Raw genomic sequence first — 20,147 nt, forward strand, 5'->3', positions numbered from 1 at the left:
AAGGTTAAAAAATATACTTTGCTAATAATATAACTGTTAATCTTTCTCTTACTGGAATTGCATCTCGAAATGTCTTTCCTGCCTATTTTATGGCCGATTTCATTTATAAGAAATTCAAAATCAGAACTTTCTATTCTTAAGAAGTTTTTAAAACTGCCATCACATTTAATGTCTCCTGTCGATGGGTCTATGTTATCTCTTTCCAGATCAGCTAAAAGAGCTGTACCACTACCTATATTTTGCTCGAGCTGCTAATGAAGGACACATCCAAAATATTAATTTAACACGCCGGTGTCGCCTCCACAATATTACACAAGCTGCTGTTGCTATGAAGAGATCCTCCATACTTCTATCTATCAATCGGTTTTAAAACGTCTTGCGACGTTGTCCGATGCCTAATTTCCATGACACTCTATCATCCCATTGGCCCTCTCTAAGATCTCTTGCGCTCATCGCCTTCGTTACTCCCTCTCTCCAAGATTTCTTGGGTCTTCCTCTCTTTCTGCGGTTTGGTGGTACCCATTGCATAATTATTTTAGGGAGTCTTGAGTTATCCATCCTCTGGACGTGTCCGTACCATATCAGCTGTTTTCTTTCTATGTCTGTTGTTAGAGAGCCGTCAACCCCCATTCGCTGTCTTATCTCATCATTACGTATTCTCTCTCTGCGTGACACTCCTACTGATCTTCTAAAAGCGTCCATTTCTACTGCCTCCAGTTTTCTTCTGTTGTTTTCGGTTATCCGCCAAGTTTCTGCTCCGTACAATAGACTGCTTTTAATAAGAGATTCGTAGATATTGTGTTTTCTTCTTTTTCCTATTTCATGATTCCACAGTACGCTGTTTAGACAACCTATTGTTTTTCTGGATTGTGTTATTCTTCTCTTTATTTCTTCATCATCTTTCCCCGTTGTGTCAAAAACGATTCCTAGATATGTGTAATGGTCGCAGGGCATGATGATTTCATTATTTTCTAATGTGATGTTCGATAGTTCGGTACCTATTGGCAGGTATTTTGTTTTTTCTGTATTAATTTCTAGTCCCCACTTTCTATATTCTTCTTGTAATTTCCTTGCCATGTACTCTAAATCATCTTTATCGTTTGCTATAACAACCTGGTCATCAGCAAACTGCAATGTATATAAGCAAATCTCTCCAAGGTCTACGCCCATGCCTCTGCATTTTCGTTTCCACTCTTTCAATGCTTTTGCAACATATATTTTAAATAAGGTCGGTGATACACAACACCCCTGACGTAGACCTTTATTAACCAGGAAGCTTTGCGATAATCTGTTTCCAGTTTTTATTTGTGATGTTGACCCTTCATACAAATTTCTTAAGGCTTTTATTAAGGTGACACTAATATTCGTCTGTCGTAACACGTTCCAGAGTTTGTTTACAGGAACTGTATCGTACGCCTTCTGCAAGTCAATAAACATGAGGTGGGCTTCTTGATTTGTGCTTAATTTTTTTTCTATTAGTTGTTTGAGGCAGAAGATATTATCAGTACAGCTTCTTCCTGTTCGAAAACCGGATTGTTCTTCTTCCTCTTGGTCTTTGTACTCCTTCTCAATGCGGTCTCTAATTATTCGTCCATACAAACGGCTGAATGTACTAGTCACTGATATCCCTCTATAGTTTTCACATTTAAGCTTATCTCCTTTCTTATGGATCGACGAAATATAAGCAATTTTCCACTCGTCGGGTATGGGAGAACCATTTATAAATTGATTTATGCACCAAGTGACGGTTTCAAACAATTTTTGTGATCCACATTTTATTAGTTCGGCTGGGATATCGCCTGGTCCTGGAGACCTACCGTTTTTCAGTTCTTTTATAGCTTTTATAATTTCTGTCACTTGTATTGTTATATCTTCTCCTTCAATGTTAACCTCTGTTGGTGATTGAGTTAAGTATTCGTCCCTATTTTCTGTCAGTAGTTCCCCATAGTACTTTTCCCATTTTTGTGTGGATATTAATTGAATGTTTGTGCTCTTCCTTTCGTTAGTTCTTATTTTATTGAGGAACTTCCATGTTTCTGTACATTTTCTGCCTCCCAGGTAGGTATTAATTTCCTGACACTTCTTATCCCACATTTCTCTTTTTGCTTTTACTGTTGTTCTTCTTGTTATTCTTTTGAGTTCCAGGTATTCATCTCTATCTTTTTGTTGTTTACTGCTCAGCCATCTGATCATCCATACTTATATGACGCAATTTTATATACTACCTAACCTACCAGCTATCCATCTAAAATGCTGCAAAATTTATGCGCATGTTGTTGTTTTGTATTTTGTTATATAGTCTGGATACTCATGCTATATTATAACAAGTTACATAACAAAATTGTACAACAAATTTGTTGTACAACTTTGTTATTAGCATGTTTTGTTACATAGTCTAGACCCGGCTTTAAAAGTTCCCCGTTTCAGGAAAAAATATTGTCTAAGAGCGATAGCCTAGTGACCTAGTGGGTAGACCTCGGATCTCGGATTCGTAAAGCAGAGGTTTCGATTTCAAATCCGGGGTGTGGATCTCCGATTTTTTTATTTATTGTTACTGCATTCATGTCTGTAGACAATGTTGCAATCTATTATGAGCACAATAAAAAAATATAGTAATAAAATAATAAATAAATATTTAAAAAAAAAACAAGAAAAAAAATACAATCACTGGAAGCGAAACTAAACAATACGGAAGAAATATAACAACTGGATAATATTAGAAAACTGATATTATAATATGTAAGCACTACGAGCCTAGTAGGCCCATGGCTTGATGTACTATTCTTTTCCACTCCCTTTTGTCAGTCGCTTTTGTTTCCCAGTTCCTTAAGTTAATTCTTCTCATATCTTCTCTAACTCCATTACTCCATCGTGACCTCGGTCTTCCTCTTCGTCTTTTCCCTGCCAATGCACTAGATAGTACCATTCTGGGAATTCTAGATGGAATCATCCTCTGCACATGGCCCAACCATCTAAGTCTTTGCGCCTTAATTACTGCTAGTATGTTAGGATCTTGATAGAGCTCAGTTAGTTCCTTATTTGTTCTTCTTACCCATTGTCCATTTAAGTTTTTCCCACCGAAGATTTTGCGCAGTATTTTCCTCTCCCAAACTAATAACAACTCTTGATGTTTTTTTGTTGTGACCCATGTTTCAGAAGCATACGTTACTATCGGCCTTATTACGGTCTTGTAAGTTCTTAGTTTTGCTCTTCGTGATATATGTTTACTTCTTAACAACCCATTAAAAGCAAATATAGCGCGGTTGCCCGACATAATTCTCTTTTGTATTTTTTCTTCACAGTTAGGATCTCTTGTGAAGACAGTTCCTAAGTACTCAAATCTCTCAACTTCTTCGAATTTATACTGTGTTCCCTTCGCTGTTGTCATTGTTATGTATTGCCCCCGAACGAATTGCTTATTTGTCCATTCCATATACTTTGTTTTTGCTTCATTTATATACAATCCTTTGGTTGCTGCCCTCTCCTCGAGTTTCATGAGTGTTTCTATAAGTTCTATTTTGCTCCTAGCCAAGATTACCAAATCGTCTGCGAATGCCAAGCACTGATGTTTTTTGTGGTAGATCAGACCTGTTCTATTAATGTTTGCTTCCTGTATAACCTTTTCTAGTAATATGCTAAACATTATAGACGATAATGGATCACCCTGTCGCAGTCCTTGTTTGACCTCAAAGCTTTCTGTTATAGTATTGTTTATCTTGACTTTATCATACTGATAGATCATACTGATATTGTTTAAAAACACTAATAATATTGATATAAAATGTTAATCAATTTTATTTATTGTTATAAGAATCAAAGGTAAATATGATTAGGCGAATGAAGCCTTAGGTTTCGCAGTCAATATCCCAACCACACACACATGTTGCAATCTATTTCAATACGGTTTATAGTACAAACTATACATTTAATATCAAAATAGTGGGATATATTTTTTTAGTTGAGGACACTTGGTCACATTGCATTGTTTCAGGATAAGGTGAAATATCTTCAATAAATGGAAAAAAGCATGTATGTCATATATTATAATACTTTCTATACTCTTAATATGCAGTCTCGTATAAATTTGTAGTGACATGATTTTAAGTATAAGAACAAGAAGCTTGCAACAATTTTCAGAGAAAATAGAAAACTAAAACTATTTTAAAATGATTATTCGAAATAAAACATATGCACATATTCACTGTATTTGCCATCTAGTGGAATAACTGTAAAATTAAGTCAGTAAAAAAGGTACATTAAGTTTAATTAAATTAAGTAAATCATCTTGTATACTAAAATTAAGGTTGGAAAATTGTCATTTCAAAATGAAAATCGACAGGGGCAACAGTACCTATACTAAAATACACTCTGTATAGATAATTATGTCAATGTTAATAATACTGGATAGAGAATTGAATATCCTTTCAAATGAGCTAGCACACGCCCCTCTTCCCTATTTAAAAATAAGGGGTGGGGGAAATGGAAGGGAGGGGGTTGACAAATGACAGATATGTATGTACCGTAAAAACTGTGTTCCCCTTAGATCAAAAGTCGGGCTTTTATATTTATATATTAAGTTCAATATAAATTTCACATAACTGAACTATCACTGTATCCTCCATTTTGATTATTATTGTTCTCAACTAACGCTATTTTCAAAATTCTTGCTTTCCTATCCATCTTTAACGTAAATTATTAAAAAATATAAAACTATTTCTTTATTAACGCTAGTCTCCGATAAGGCTACCGTGATTTAATGCTGAGGTACTAAAATGTTATAAAATTAACAAACAGTACGAGCAAGAACAAAGAGTCCACATCCTTCTTATAACTACAAGTGACTGAAACATCGAAACAATAATAATTCTTACTGTGTTATACAGAAAAAGGCAGTAGAAACGATTAATCTCATATTTATCGACAACACTGTATGGTCCTCACTTGATGAGCTGTAAGGAAATATACACGTAAAGTTGTCCTCATTTTGTGCGCATAACGAAAAAGTATATACAGTCTCACTTTAATAGCTGCGTATAATGGCCTCACTTGGGTGGCAATATACTTGAACCATACGGGGCACACATACGTAATTTTTTTTGTGTATACTCGTCATTTTTTAATTGCTATTTACTTGTCAAGGTCACTATGAAGAGTTGAAACGATTATGTCTACGTTTTCTACCGGTCCTCACTAAGTGCGCGTAATGTCAGGACCTCACTTTGATATCTGTGCATAAATATATATATATATATATATATATATATATATATATATATATATATATATATATAAACACAACATTTTCACTTTAAAAAAATTCCATCATTTTTGACGGAAACTTCAAAATTAATGTGTACATTAATGGGGACAAGACTGTTATTCTGGCCAAACGCTTAGTTTAGCATAAACAGACCAAAGTCGGCGCTTAGTCTACAATTGCGAAATTGTTATGAATGGCAGTTATGGATATATGGCAGTTATGAATGGCAGTTAAGAATGGCAGTTATGAATATAGTCTTGTTATGCAAAACTAAAAACCCTTAATAGACAGAATGTCGCTTGGTTTATTTTTGTTTTTCTTAGTAACCGTTAACGTGACAATAACAGGGATTTTTCCAAGATAGTTTTAGCTATGTGTCACCAGAATCCGCTGTTATCTCGATTTTAAATAAATGGCGCTTGGTCGAGTTATGCATAACGCTGTCCTTTTAAAGAATTAGTTCACTGTTTGTGATTTTATAACGCTGTTCTTTATTTTTACATAATAGAAGTATGTCCCAGGCTACCAAGTGACGTCATATAACGTTGAGGAAACGTCAGTTTTTGATTGAATATAACACGTGTTTGAACATTACGTCATATAGACGTCTTTTGTAGGTGATTTTAAATACGTAAGATTAATGGCGTTAAAATTACGTTTAAAAAACGTTTTAATTTCAGACAGCCTAAGTCTGACGTCACAAAATTGGGAGGAGCTTGCTTGTTTGTATTGACTCCAAACAATTTCGGTTAGGTATAGATAACGCTAAATGTTCATAAGAAATTTCTCATTTATTGTTTACGTGGTCTGTGTCTTGTGTGATAAAATAAGACTTTTCATTTAGATATTTAGTTGAAGAAACGTGTAAATTACTAGATTTTTATGTGTTTTTGCTCAGTGAGTTAGTTTAATGCAGTAATTCTTCTTGACAACTATTTGAGGTTACGTTTATTTGTTTTTAATTAAGCGTTAAATTAAGATATTAGTATGCTGGATAATTTGTTAATAAATTATTTATTAGTTTCATATATATGTTGTTTAAGTTTTGACACAGAAAGTAGGTATATGTAACTAGTGAAAATTCTATAATGTGTAATGGCTGGTACAATCATGCAGAATCAATGATGCTTCTAGCCTAGCGCACAAGCGATCTTAAACAAGTGGTAGTACTTATATCTTCGACACATGGGACGTAGGCCTATAGGTTTCATGTTATGTACCTATTTTTTATACTTTTTTGAAACATCTGAAAGAGGTCATTTTTTGAAAATATTAAAGACGTGGTTTTAACGACGTGAAAAAAACGTAGATACGATTACGTTTTAAAATCGTCACAATTATGACGTCAAATCGATGAGACAAATACACGTGATTTTCAACGTCAATACTACGTCATAAAAACACGTCAATTGGTCATTTTTATGACGTGTTATCTACGTTATAACAACGTCGTTTGGTTGTCTGGTTGCACTTTGCAATTTTCATTGTTTTGAAATCACCTGCCGCAACATCAAATAAATCAGTATATTTATTTTTTTTAATTAATACTGCTTCGACTACAGATTGTTTCTGTTAATTTTTGCAGTGAGAATACCTTCAATATCAGACTCAATTTGTTCTGGTACTTATTCTGAAGCGAAAAATATCCACATTCAGATATTAGGTTTGTTCTAGTAAACAGTCAAACTAGTCAGAAACCGTCAGCAAACAGTTGGTCAGTGAGAGAACATAATACAGTCACCAGTGATATCCCCTCTACTCGCGCTGGTCCACTATTCGCTGATGGTTTCAAACCGTTTGAAACTGATGCTAGAACAAACCTATTATCTCCCAAAGCCACACACTTCAAAACAAACGTAATAAACAAGCCAAACATGGACGTCTAAATATGAACTACAAACTAATTTGCGGAGTAGCAGAATACAGATTCAGACCTATCCAAATAAGTCACAACAAAATCCATACGCTCTCAATTAGAATTGGAAATAAACACGTTGCCAATATGACATTCAAACTTCAAACTGTTTGAAGAAGTTTGGTTTCAAGTCAAACCTAAAGATATCGAAATCAAGTCAAGTCAAACTTTTTTACAAAAAAAGTTTGATTTTCAAGTCAAGTCAAGTTTGTTGAATAAAATCAAACTAGTTTGACTTGATGCATCTCTAGTCCTAACTATCCACGTTCAAATGGATTAGCAGAAAAAGCAGTCTCAATTGCAAAAAACATGTTAAGGAAAACCATAGATGAAAGAAAGCATGCAGACCTTCAGTCAGCATTAATAAATTATAGAAATTATCCATTAAAAGGCATGGGATACTCCCCATCACAACTTCTTAGTAGTAGGAGATGTAAGACAAAGGTTCCAATTTCAGTTGAATTGTTACATCCATGTTTGTGTGAAAATGTTGAAATGAAAATGAAAGCTAAAAGAGATTTAAATGAAACAACTTTTAATAAAAATGCAAAAGTATTGAAGCCGTTGGACAGAGACATGGATGTAACAGTCGTTGATCACCGTAATAACACCTGGAAGTCTGCAAAAATCTTGAATCAACATGAATCACCTAGATCATACATCCTGGAAGATGACACTGGAAACTCTATCAGAAGGAACAGATGTCACATAAGATCATCAGCAAATAAACATGTTGTAGACCTTGGTGATGATCAAATAAAGAGTAACCACTACCATCATTTGGGTGGTGATGTTAATGTGGGTCATGAATTGCCAGACAATGAGGGTATTGAAAGTAGGGACCCTCAATCAAGAGAAGTATTAATAACTGACAATCGTACACCTGAAATGTCAAATTCTACTAATACTTACTGTACAAGGTCAGGGAGACAAATTAAAAAACCTTGTAAGCTCAACCTATAAAGAAAAAGAAAAGAGGATGTATGATACAGAGTTAGGATTCATATTATTCATGTTGGTAACAAGATGACTTGACAGCGAGGTGACAGTGACAGGAGTTAGGTGCAGGGTTGTTACTTGTTAGTGTTGTTCTGAAGCTATTTTCTTGTGGCATTCTTATAATCAAGTATATTCAAATGGGAAATAAGCCACAATTTTACCTAAAAATGATTTTATTAACGTTTCGACGCCCAAGTCGGGTGTCGTTGTCAAAATACAAAATAATTCTGTTACTTGTTAGGTTAGCGTTACCTGTGACCGGCATGTAAAAATGTGAACTAAGATACTTGTTAAACATACAATAATTATTTAATATAGTATTGTATTTGTTTTATTTATTACACCTTCCATCAGGCTTATACAGCCTCTAAAGTTAAACTTATTAACTTGGCAGAGCCATTAGAAATACTGGAATAATTAAAATGTTTTATTTCAATAGTAGACTATATTCACTATCTAGGAACCAATTAGGGATTCCAATGAACTGTCAGTGGTGGTCGGTGGATGGCTAAACTGACATGGCCATAGACACAGTTAAGGGGGGTGGTCATGGCGTATGTAATGTTTACATTGAATATTGACAAATTTGTAAAGAATATCCTGTTTGGTTTTGTTTTTTTGTTAATTGTGTAGCGAAATTTGTGAAATTGTGATAGCAAATTAAATATGAAGTGGTTTAAACATTCGATACGCCTATGGATGACAGTTTCGCCATCCAGCAGCCATATTATATCACGTGATTTGGAATGCCTAATAACCAAAGTGCCTAGTGCAACTTCGCTCGTCATGCCACAGCTGATTTGATCATCGTCAAAACAGGTAATTTTAGGTTGGCGTGAAAACTTTTACTTTTGAAGAATTTTTTGAAGATATTTCTACCAAAGTAAATATATATTTTAACACAATATGTTACCTCCATTTAACATGAAAATGTTGTCTGTAAAAAATGTACGGGTGTTTCTTTGTGCCACAGTTAGAATTCCATATAAATATCGCCACAGCCTCCTATAGCTTACAAGCCGTGAAATTAGAAAATTGGCAACGTTGAAGCTAGTCCGATGGTAGTCCATATTTACTTTGTTTACATTGGGAGTTTATGCTAATTTTGTTAATTTTTAGTGTATTATTGGTGAATTATTTGATTAAAAAAGAAAAAGTATGTACCTCTTATGTATATTGTAATATTTGTGTGATTACTAATAATAAGATATAGTACAAACTGTTAAATTCACAACCACAACATCCGTTTAGTAACTACAAACCCCATCTCGATAAGTGTTAATTAATTCATTGGTACAGGTACAATTAATTCATTTTTCTTTTAGATCCTTTATTATAACACATTAAATTAGAGATGTCGAGACACTGCAGTGTACCAAATGGCAAATCAAAGTATGCAACTTACTTTAAAATATGAACAGGCCCAAAGTACATTCTCTTTTCCCAAAAACGATCACCTTCGTAATTAGTGAATTAGATCTATTAACCGTGAAAATTTTACAGTAACTGCTAGTTCAGTGGTATGTAAAAAACATTTTGATTCGACCAACATATTGAAACTGACTTCTTTACCGAAATTTGTCATACCCGAAGTTGAAAGAGAACGCAATTCCAATTCCCAAGCATTTTTGAAAATCAACCTTCATATTTATTTAACCCAAAACCACCAACAAGAAAAAATCCTGAAACTAGATGTGCTGAAATAAGTCTCTGGGAAGAAAATATTGTAAAGGAATTTGAAAACGAAGACCTTATCGTAGCTTTCAATCAACTTGTACAACATGTTAGTGAGAAGATTGAGTTAAAAAACTGACAGATAAAAGTTGTAGAAGAAAGGATTTGTAATACATTATTAAATATTGACAGTCACTGCAGTGATGAGTGCATATAAGTTATTTTAAACATTAATATTACGAATTCAAACGAAGGAATTACTTGTATCTGTATATATGAAGGACAGCCCACTGCAACCTCAGGATTTAAAATGGATTTTACCATTTGACTGTATATTATCGTGCTGGTCACAACTAGAAAATCTGCTATCCAGGTATTCTTTTTGTTTGAAAGCCTCAATGACAATAATTTTAAAATTACTAAAATATGTAGTGAAATTGACAGAGTGATAGAAAATACTGATATAGATAAAATAAAGGGAACTTTGGCTTTTGTGAAAAATCCGTTATTGTTACTAACAGAACAGTTCTTTTTGCTCTTACCATATATAATCAGACAACGTCATGTTATATCATTCGTCAGTACTTAAATTTGCCCACTAAAAGATATTTACAAATGATTACATCATCTTTTCATGTATCTCCTGATGATCAATTAAACAATTAGAAAATAATTAATTGTCATATGTGGCATCAAATTTGAATGATCTAGGAGTTCTTTATCACTCACAGCAAATTACTGGAGTTGCTGCCAACAATGATAAACAATTAGCCAAAACTATTGTGACGTTAATGTCATGCTTCTGTCATAAATATGTCGTATAACCCATATAAATAATAATATAAATATACGACACATGACGGAAGATCGAAACAAATGAGAATCGTTGAAAAGCTCTATTATCCTATTATTATTTTTGTCATTTAAAATGCCAATACAATGTATGTATTTATAAATTTATTAACACACTGAGAATAATAAAATCAGACACCAATCTAATGTATTTTTTATTTATAAACTTATTAACAAACTGCAGTGCAGTAAAATAAAATTATCAACATTAACCTTATTGTGAATTATATTTTAAAACAAACACGCACACACAGAATTTTGTTGTACTAGATTTGCTCCTGGTTGAAAATGTACTGCCACAGTTTTGTTCTATATCAATATCAATAGCATCTTCATTTGCTAGTATTTCAAGGTTTTCTCTATTAACTACTGCAACAGAAGAAGAGGTTCAGATGACCAAGACATGAAGACTCAGGGATCCACAACAGAAGAAGTTCAAAGGAGAGCGTGCAACAGTGGAACATCAGTGAAGAAATTAAATATATTAAGTGAATGTATTATAAATATTATTAGGGCAATAAATGTATTTATTTTTATTTTATTTTTTTATATTAACTACCTAGACTTTTATATATGAGCCATTCTACGAACATACGCCTGTTTTGGATTACTTCGACAACGAATATTTTACTGTGCAACATTAGAAGTACGAAAGTAAATGGCGCTAATAATTGGCTCCAATAAACAACAATGTAATTTGCAATTTACTTTCGTTCTTCTTATTTTGCACAGTAAAATATTCGTTGTCGAAATAATCCAAAAGAGGTGTATGTTCGTGGAATAGGCTATATTAACTTTCTGCCTAGTAAATCTGAACTAGCCTTTATTATTTTTTGAACAAAAGGTAACCTGCATCTGATTCCACATGTCAAAATAATAGAAAATGTGCTTTCACTAACAATTCTTAAAGCAATTATTAATTATACAGCACTTTAACTGCTGGCTGAGGATTCTGCCATTGTGTCATTGGGTAGTTGATGACTGGATATTCACTCCCCTAATAATACATTGTCCATAAATTCCTCATTTTATATACCCATACTATGCAAAAGTATTTAACAACTTCTAAAATAGCTATTTCTAATTGTACTGCCATCAAATACTATGGACTCTGCCATGTAATAAGAGGATTATTAGGTTGTAAGATGATTGTGGTATTCTTCAAATCACAAAATAATTAAATTTAACGTGTTACTCCTTTCACTGATCTTATTTTAATTTTAACTAGGATCTTATTTATGGGTCAGAACTGGTCACTTGGTCAGAATCTTCTAGGATATTTTTATATTATACATACATATTCTTAATGTCCTTTGTCAAAATAAAAGTTAAAATACGTTTTCGATAATTCTCTTTTATTAGACATGTCGTTTATTTTTATTTAAAGGATCTTTTAACTTTGTTTTCGCGATAAATAACTCTCATTATTCTGCTGTGCTGATGGGACTATCGGACTACCTTAAACAGCTGTTGCGGTGTTGCCTTTCTTAGTTCACGGCTTGTAAGCTTTAGGAGGCTGTGATATCGCAGAAAAACTTATGTGTCACAAAGAAATCCCCACCCATGGGGCGACTTTGTGACAACTTTTTTTGACATTTTCTTGATTTCTATACCATATAGCGCATTCTAGTTTTCACTGAACATACAGGAAATATTGATCTTTCAGGTGATATTTTTAAAATTATAATAAACCAAAAGTGTATGTACTATATCATCACAAAACCTAAAAAAGCCTCAAAGTAGCCTCACTTTACGGTATATTTTATATTATTCATTTACTTAAATTCACTATGAAACAATACCTACGATTTCCATAAAGAAACAATTTTTATTAACAAGACTTTTGATGAAGTAGACTGCTTTTCGGTATTTTGTTGGATTTTCGACTGATTTGGTTGTTTTGGAGCAGTGTACATTAAGCTATTATTAGTTTCCTCGTTTTCCAGTGTAAGAGAACCAAATAAAGATGAAAGTTTAGAACTAAAAAGAAAAATTAAGATTATGTAAAATTAATTTTTATTTGTTTAATATAAAGTTACCTATCTGAGGGGATAAAATCGTAATCATCTTCGTTTTCCAACATTTTTCTTATTAGGTATTTAAATCTAAAAAATACTAGTTCTTAACCTTAATTCCAAAAAAACTTGTTATTGTTGTGACAGCACTGACAGCTCAGCTTATTCTCAAAGAAATTCATCCACTACTATATAGACAACCAGTAAACTCTGGATCCAAATGAAAAAGAGTAAACACTAGCGATCATCAGGTAGCAACAAAATATAACTTCGGGAGATAGTATCATAAACTTTAGCAACAGTGGTAATCTTTGAAATTATCTAGATTAATATTTTGACAATATCATAGTCGCGCTAAATGGAAGTACATAATAGGAAACGATTTTATTATTAATAAATAGATATTTATAAAAATAAACCAAATTGGGTGAACATTTTATGTTAAGATATGTATTTAGAAAGGTATTTGCATGAAATATCTAATAATAAAACAATAATAAATAATAATTTTTTGTTGTGAAGCGAAACAAATTTCGATTTTCGCATAATTTTGGCACGGTTTTAATACACTTTTTCTTGGAAGGTTTCACTTTATTTTTCGTTTGATTTATTTTTTCCATTTTGTTAAACTATTGATAATATATTTTTAGAATAAAAAATTAAACCAAAACTTTATATACTCGCATTAGAATTCGAAATATTTTTCGCTGTGTCTAGGTACACGCTAACGTGTACGCAAATAAAAAAGTTAGGTACACGCGAAACGTCATCAATTCAGTGACCTCACTATTTAGCGTGCACTGTTTCTGGTTTTTTGCATACACGCTAACTTGAGCCGCGTGTATGCTGTGGTATTTAAGTATATGTATTGGGATAGACCGTAATCGTACCCCCTCCTAACTGCCAAAGTGTCATGGCCGCCGTCGGGACCTATTGTGCTGACATTTACAATGTTTACATATAGAAAAGTTTGTTTTTTTCTGCTTATAATGCCGTTTTCTAAAGATATTAGTGAACAAAATCGATTTGCTAACAATATTTAATATATTTTAAATGTGCTAAAATTGGATTCAACAGCAAAAGTCGCATAAATAACATATAAATAACGAATTTGTTTACCTATTACAAATGGGGTTATGTGGTTGTAACTGTTTATTTTGGGAATAAAATGAAAATGATCAATTAAACGACTGGAAAACTGTAAGTATTACAATTAAAACATGTTTATCCTATCACAAGAGTTCACTTCATTTTAAGAAAGCTCATTATTATTATACAATAGACATTTATAAACTGCCATGTACTTTTAAGGTTACTTTTGATCTGTTTTCAAAGCTTATGATTAAATGTTACCTCTTTATTAATTAGATTTACCAACAAAAGATGCATGATTAAGGCCAAATGCAATTCCTTTGCTAAAGTCATAAAAAAAATACCAATACAGTTAACAAAAATATATTAAAAAGGTCTCTCAAAAGACATGAAAATATACAACTCAAAAAACTAGAGAATGTAAAGAAAGCCAGGTTATTGGAAATGGAATTCCTGTTTAATTGAAAGCCAGTAAAGTAAACTATCCAAGACTTTTCAGAATCAAATGTGTCAACTTGTAAAAACGATTATTCTGACATTTTTAGTAAAAACCAGATTATCCTCAAGAAAAATTCTGTTTTAAGTGAAACTCGAAGTCATATATATGTATAAATATTATGTTGTGAATGTGTCATCTTTGAATGAAACAAATTTTTTACCTAAACAATTAAATGTATGGATCTAATTAAAAAGAATGCTGAATCAAGTACAGTTATAGAAATAGAATCCTTTGAACTTCTAAATGTGATTGTTAAAAGTGTCGACATAGCTACTGCATAGGGATTCGAAAGGGATAGACTTGTTATGAACACACTTGATCATGTACTTCTTACTGTTATAAAGTTGAAACAAAACTTATTTTATGCTTTTTTATCAGTCACTTTTAATTGTGTATCAACTTTACTTGGTACATCGTGCAAAAATTGCTAAAAATGCAAACATTATATTTATTTTCTGTGTTGCTTTGGATACTATGATTGAATGTCTTCCTCTTTTAGATAGTGAAGTGAAGAACATCTTGAAGTTCCAAGATGAGGTAAATCGAAATAATTGTATGTTAGAAGGACAGAGAATACGAAGAAATGTTATTGCTGCATATTTAGTGTAGTGAAATACAAACTTCAAACATTATAATATATTTTTTGATTTCAAACATTTCATATGATTATGAAAGAACATCTTCCTCTTTAAAACAATGAAGAAGTGAAGAACATAATAAAGTTCCAACGAAAATGATTCCAGATGAGGAAAATCGAAATAATGGTTGTATTTTACGTGTATAGAGAATACGAAGAAATGTTATTGCTGCAAACTTAGTGTAGTGAATTAAAAACTTATTGTCAAATACAAATCAATTTATTTCATACTTTTATAATATATAGTGATATAATTTTATGTGTTCAAATAAAAATATTAATAAATAAAATACAATAAACACAAATCATGTATATCTTACAATGAATTACAAAATCAAAAATTAATTACAAAAATATCAAAATAAATCTAAAATATTAAAAAGTGACCCATAATTTTTATAGTACCTACATACTTTGGTTGGTACTCTAATAATTTGGAGATCCATTAAAGTTTGTAGATGGAAATTGCAGGTATCTAAAAAATATATAAAGTAACTCAACAATCTCTTTTCAATTAGGGTTGCAGTTGATAAAGATGACCCTTGCTCGGGAAATCAAATGTATCTAAAAAAAAATTAAGTAACAGCTTTCTAACAAAACAATCTTAGCACGAAATGGAAACAAAGATACTGGTAAGTATTAAAACATTTTTTGAAAAATCTTTCTGAAAGTGAAAATAAAGACTACTCTCTATGGGAGCAACTAAAACTGGGTATGCTTTACAAAAAAATGTATCCAGAACAAACTTCTCTATAAGGCAATACTACTACAAGTCTGGATGTACAGGATTTAAATCTAGGGAACTGCCAGTAACACAAATATGCAAAGACTACAAAGATTCCAATCCAAAGTCTTTCATGATGTCTGATTTTTTAGTACCACTACCAAATATCACGCTAAACTTAAAATTCTTACAATTCTAAGTTAGCTTGAAGATAGCTTGAGTACACATAGATAGATCCAACCAAATAAATAAAAACATTTAATGTATGTAAAATGTCTGTTAGTCTTCTTCCACTTGCAGAAGATATTTTCAGTTGTTTGTGCCACTGTGAACTTAAGATGTCTAATATTAACCGATGATAAATTTGTGAAAACTGATTTTAAATATTTAAAAACTTTCAGAGATATTTAAATTTTCGAAACATCTTATAAAAGAGTGAAAAATATTCAGAGACACCTTACAGCCATAAACCAGTAAAACTAAAATATTTAATGTTTTTGTATAAATTAATATTAATATTTATGAACTTTTTAAATATATTTTTAAAAATTTTATGATAAATGAAATGTTTTTGAGTAAAGGCAATATTTTTTTGTATGGTAATAGAAAAGATTAAGATTTGAAATCATATACAGCATCACATTTTATAAATTATAATCTTTTTATTATAAAAATAGTAATATATAATTATAATACTACAATCACAATAAAAATGCACTAGAAAAAAACAAACACAAGACATGATGAATGTTATGAGGAGCGCTCTCAAATCATGATTTACAAAGTTTATACATTGTAAATCATGATTCGGGAGTGCTATTTGTATCATTCAACATGTCTTGGGTTGTTTATTTCTATTGCATCTTTATTGTGAGTTTAGTATAAGAGAATTACAAGTTTTATGTTAAATCTTCTGAAAAAAATTTTTGTTAGGTATCATGTCACTCTTACCAATTTTATCCCATAAACACTTTGAAATAATACATTTTTTGTAACATAAGCAATTTATATGTAACTCTATCTTTAATGAAACCCTTCTTTATTTTTTAGTTCCATGACTGTTATCAATTGTTGGATATCATATTGGCTACCATATTCGCTATTGTGGCTTTATTGACAGCAGCTCTAACTAATGATGATGGAGTCGATTTTCCATACTATGGTCTTAGATTGTTCAGCTATGATTGTGAGATTCTACCAGAACCACATTTGCCTTGGATCTTTCTCTGAATTGTTAAATGCAAAAGTTCATATTTTTTAGGGTGTTTAATACCTATGTATTATCAGGCTGACTGCCACGGCGGGCGTATACGCCCGCTACCTAATTCTCCCAATATGCCCCGGCGGACATATACGCCCGCTATGCCCTTGACTAATATATGCTTGGGCGTATGGGCTAAAAGTGTTAAAAGTACACATTTAAGGCACGCATGTGAAAGTTTGCAGAATGAGCGAAGCGAATTCTGCAATTCACATGAGTGCCTTAAAAATGTACTTTTTAACACACATATCATACAATATTTTTTCTACAAACGTAATTACTGGACAATATCTGCAAAAACTTTTTTCTACAACCGTGTTAAAAATTCAATTTTTAGCACTCCATACGAGCATTAAAAATGCTACATTAAGGCACTAGTGCTTTAAAATTTTTATGGCACTGCAATTTGTATTGACCGTATAGAGACAATTTTGATGTAATGTCAAAAAAATATAAAAATGGAATGTCAGTCAAGTTCAAGCAAAAGTTTTTGTAGATATTGTCCTGTAATTACGTTTGTAGAAAAAATATTGTATGATATGCGTGTTAAAAAGTACATTTTTAAGGCACTCATGTGAATTGCAGAACTCGCTATCGCTCATTCTGCAAACTTTCACAATGCGTGCCTTAAACGTGTACTTTTAACACTTATATCATAAATAACTATTACTTGAACTTGACTGACATTCCATTTTTATATTTTTTTGACATTACATCGAAATTGCCTATACTGTCAATATGACCTGCAGTGCCATAAAAATTTTAAAGCACTAGTGCCTTAAAGTAGCGTTTTTAACTCTTGTGTGACTCTTGTATGGAGTGCTGAAAGTTGCATTTTTAACACGGTTGTAGAAAAAATAAATTTTATATATATTTTATCTAAAAAAGCATTTAAGCACTTAAATATTTTTTCAAAAATAGAATATTTTTATGAACTTCTTTAATTCTTTTTTATTTTAACTTTAATACAATCTGTTATCATTATAACAATATGACAGATATAAAAAATGACACAGTGGGAACTACACTCAGGGGTGAGAACTCTTTACATATTTATATTAATTTAGTCTACATTACCATATTTCTGACTTTTTTACAAATGAGTAACTTCTATCTTCTTCCCAATGGTGTAGAGATCTGTAACATTTCTTAACCCTTTAGTGCCCTAGTTTGCTTCAAGGCGGACCATAATAAAAATTTCCATGCTTACTATTTAAGTATTTTATAGCTGCAATACCGAAACCAGCCTCTGGACTAGATCAGATAAGCATCCAGCTTTTAAAAGTTTGGGCGATCAGACAGATTTTTACCCTATAATTTTTCAGTTTAGCGTGATATTTGGTAGTGGTACTAAAAAATCGGACATCATAAAAGACTTTGGATTGGAATCTTTGTAGTTTTTGCATATTTGTATTACTGGCAGTTCGCCAGATTTAAATCCTGTACATCCAGACTTGTCGTAGTATTGCCTTATAGAGAAGAAGTTTGTTCTGGATACATTTTTTTGTAAAGCATGCCCAGTTTTAGTTGTTCCCATAGAGAGTAGTCTTTATTTTCACTTTCAGAAAGATTTTTCAAAAAATGTTTTAATACTTACCAGTATCTTTGTTTCCGTTTAGTGCTAAGATTGTTTTGTTAGAAAGCTGTTACTTAACTTTTTTTTTAGATACATTTGATTTCCCGAGCATGGGTTATCTTTATCAACTGCTACCCTAATTAAAAAGAGATTGTCGAGTTACTTTATATTATTATATTTTTTAGATACCTGCAATTTCCATCTACAAACTTTAATGGATCTCTAAATTATTAGAGTACCAACCAAAGTATGTAGGTACTATAAAAATTATGGGTCACTTTTTAATATTTTAGATTTATTTTGATATTTTTGTAATTAATTTTTGATTTTGTAATTCATTGTAAGATATACATTTGTATTTTATTTATTAATAATTTTATTTGAACACATAAAATTATATCACTATATATTATAAAAGTGTGAAATAAATTGATTTGTATTTGACAATAAGTTTTTAATGCACTACACTAAGTTTGCAGCAATAACATTTCTGCGTATTCTCTATACACGTAACATACAACCATTATTTCGATTTTCCTTATCTGGAATCATTTTCGTTGGAACTTTATTATGTTCTTCACTTCTTCATTGTTTTAAAGAGGAAGATGTTCTTTCATAATCATATGAAATGTTTGAAATCAAAAAATATATTATAATGTTTGAAGTTTGTATTTCACTACACTAAATATGCAGCAATAACATTTCTTCGTATTCTCTGTCCTTCTAACATACAATTATTTCGATTTACCTCATCTTGGAACTTCAAGATGTTCTTCACTTCACTATCTAAAAGAGGAAGACATTCAATCATAGTATCCAATGTAACACAGAAAATAAATATAATGTTTGCATTTTTAGCAATTTTTGCACGATGTACCAAGTAAAGTTGATACACAATTGGACGGCGTTATGCATAACTCGACCAAGCGCCATTTCTTTAATATCGAGATAACAGCGGATTCTGGTGACACATAGCTAAAACTATCTTGGAAAAAATCCCTGTTATTGTCATGTTAACGGTTACTAAGAAAAACAAAATTAAACCAAGCTACATTAATCCACTTACCATTAAGCAACCAAGAAACGAAAAACTTTGAAGCCATTTATCTCAAAACTATGTTTTGGCGCTTGGTCGAGTTATGCATAACGCTGTCCAATTAAAAGTGACTGATAAAAAAGCATAAAATAAGTTTTGTTTCAACGTTGTAACAGTAAGAAGTACATGATCAAGTGCGTTCATAAAAAGTCTATCCCTTTCGAATCCCTATGCAGTAGCTATCTCGACACTATCAACAATCACATTTAAAAGTTCAAAGGATTCTATTTCTGTAACTGTCCTTGATTCAGCATTGTTTTTAATTAGATCCATACATTTAATTGTTTAGGTAAAAAAATTGTTTCATTCAAAGATGACACATTCACAAAATATGACTTTGAGTATCACTTAAACAGAATTTTTCTTAAGGATAATCTGGTTTTTACTAAAAATGTCAGAATTGTTTTTACAAGTTGACACATTTGATTCTGAAAAGTCTTAGATAGTTTACTTTCAGGCTTTCAATTAAACAGGAATTCCATTTCCAATAACCTGGCTTTCCTTACATTCTCTAGTTTTTTGAGTTGTATATTTTCATGTCTTTTGA

At 31.7% G+C, this 20,147-nt stretch overlaps 1 protein-coding gene and 1 long non-coding RNA gene across 2 annotated transcripts in view; one reads left to right on the forward strand and one right to left on the reverse strand.

Moving 5' to 3' along the window:
- Positions 1 to 12,966, reverse strand: part of LOC126884520 (chromosome partition protein Smc-like) — a 41,385-nt gene extending 28,419 nt beyond the window's left edge. Inside the window, exons 1-2 of the mRNA XM_050650462.1 lie at positions 12,740 to 12,966; positions 12,507 to 12,680 (exon numbers count right to left, since the gene is read on the reverse strand). Of these exons, the coding sequence (XP_050506419.1) occupies positions 12,507 to 12,680; positions 12,740 to 12,783 (218 nt within the window). The 5' untranslated portion in view covers positions 12,784 to 12,966. The remainder of the gene's footprint in view (positions 1 to 12,506; positions 12,681 to 12,739) is intronic.
- Positions 12,967 to 13,590: 624 nt separating this feature from the next.
- LOC126884523 (uncharacterized) lies at positions 13,591 to 15,248 on the forward strand. Its single transcript, XR_007698080.1, has 2 exons — positions 13,591 to 13,915; positions 14,806 to 15,248. It is a non-coding gene; the product is annotated as an uncharacterized LOC126884523 (long non-coding RNA).
- The last annotated feature ends 4,899 nt before the right edge of the window (positions 15,249 to 20,147 follow it).

Source organism: Diabrotica virgifera, chromosome 5 (assembly GCF_917563875.1).
Source record: "Diabrotica virgifera virgifera chromosome 5, PGI_DIABVI_V3a".
Lineage (NCBI taxonomy): Eukaryota > Metazoa > Arthropoda > Insecta > Coleoptera > Chrysomelidae > Diabrotica > Diabrotica virgifera.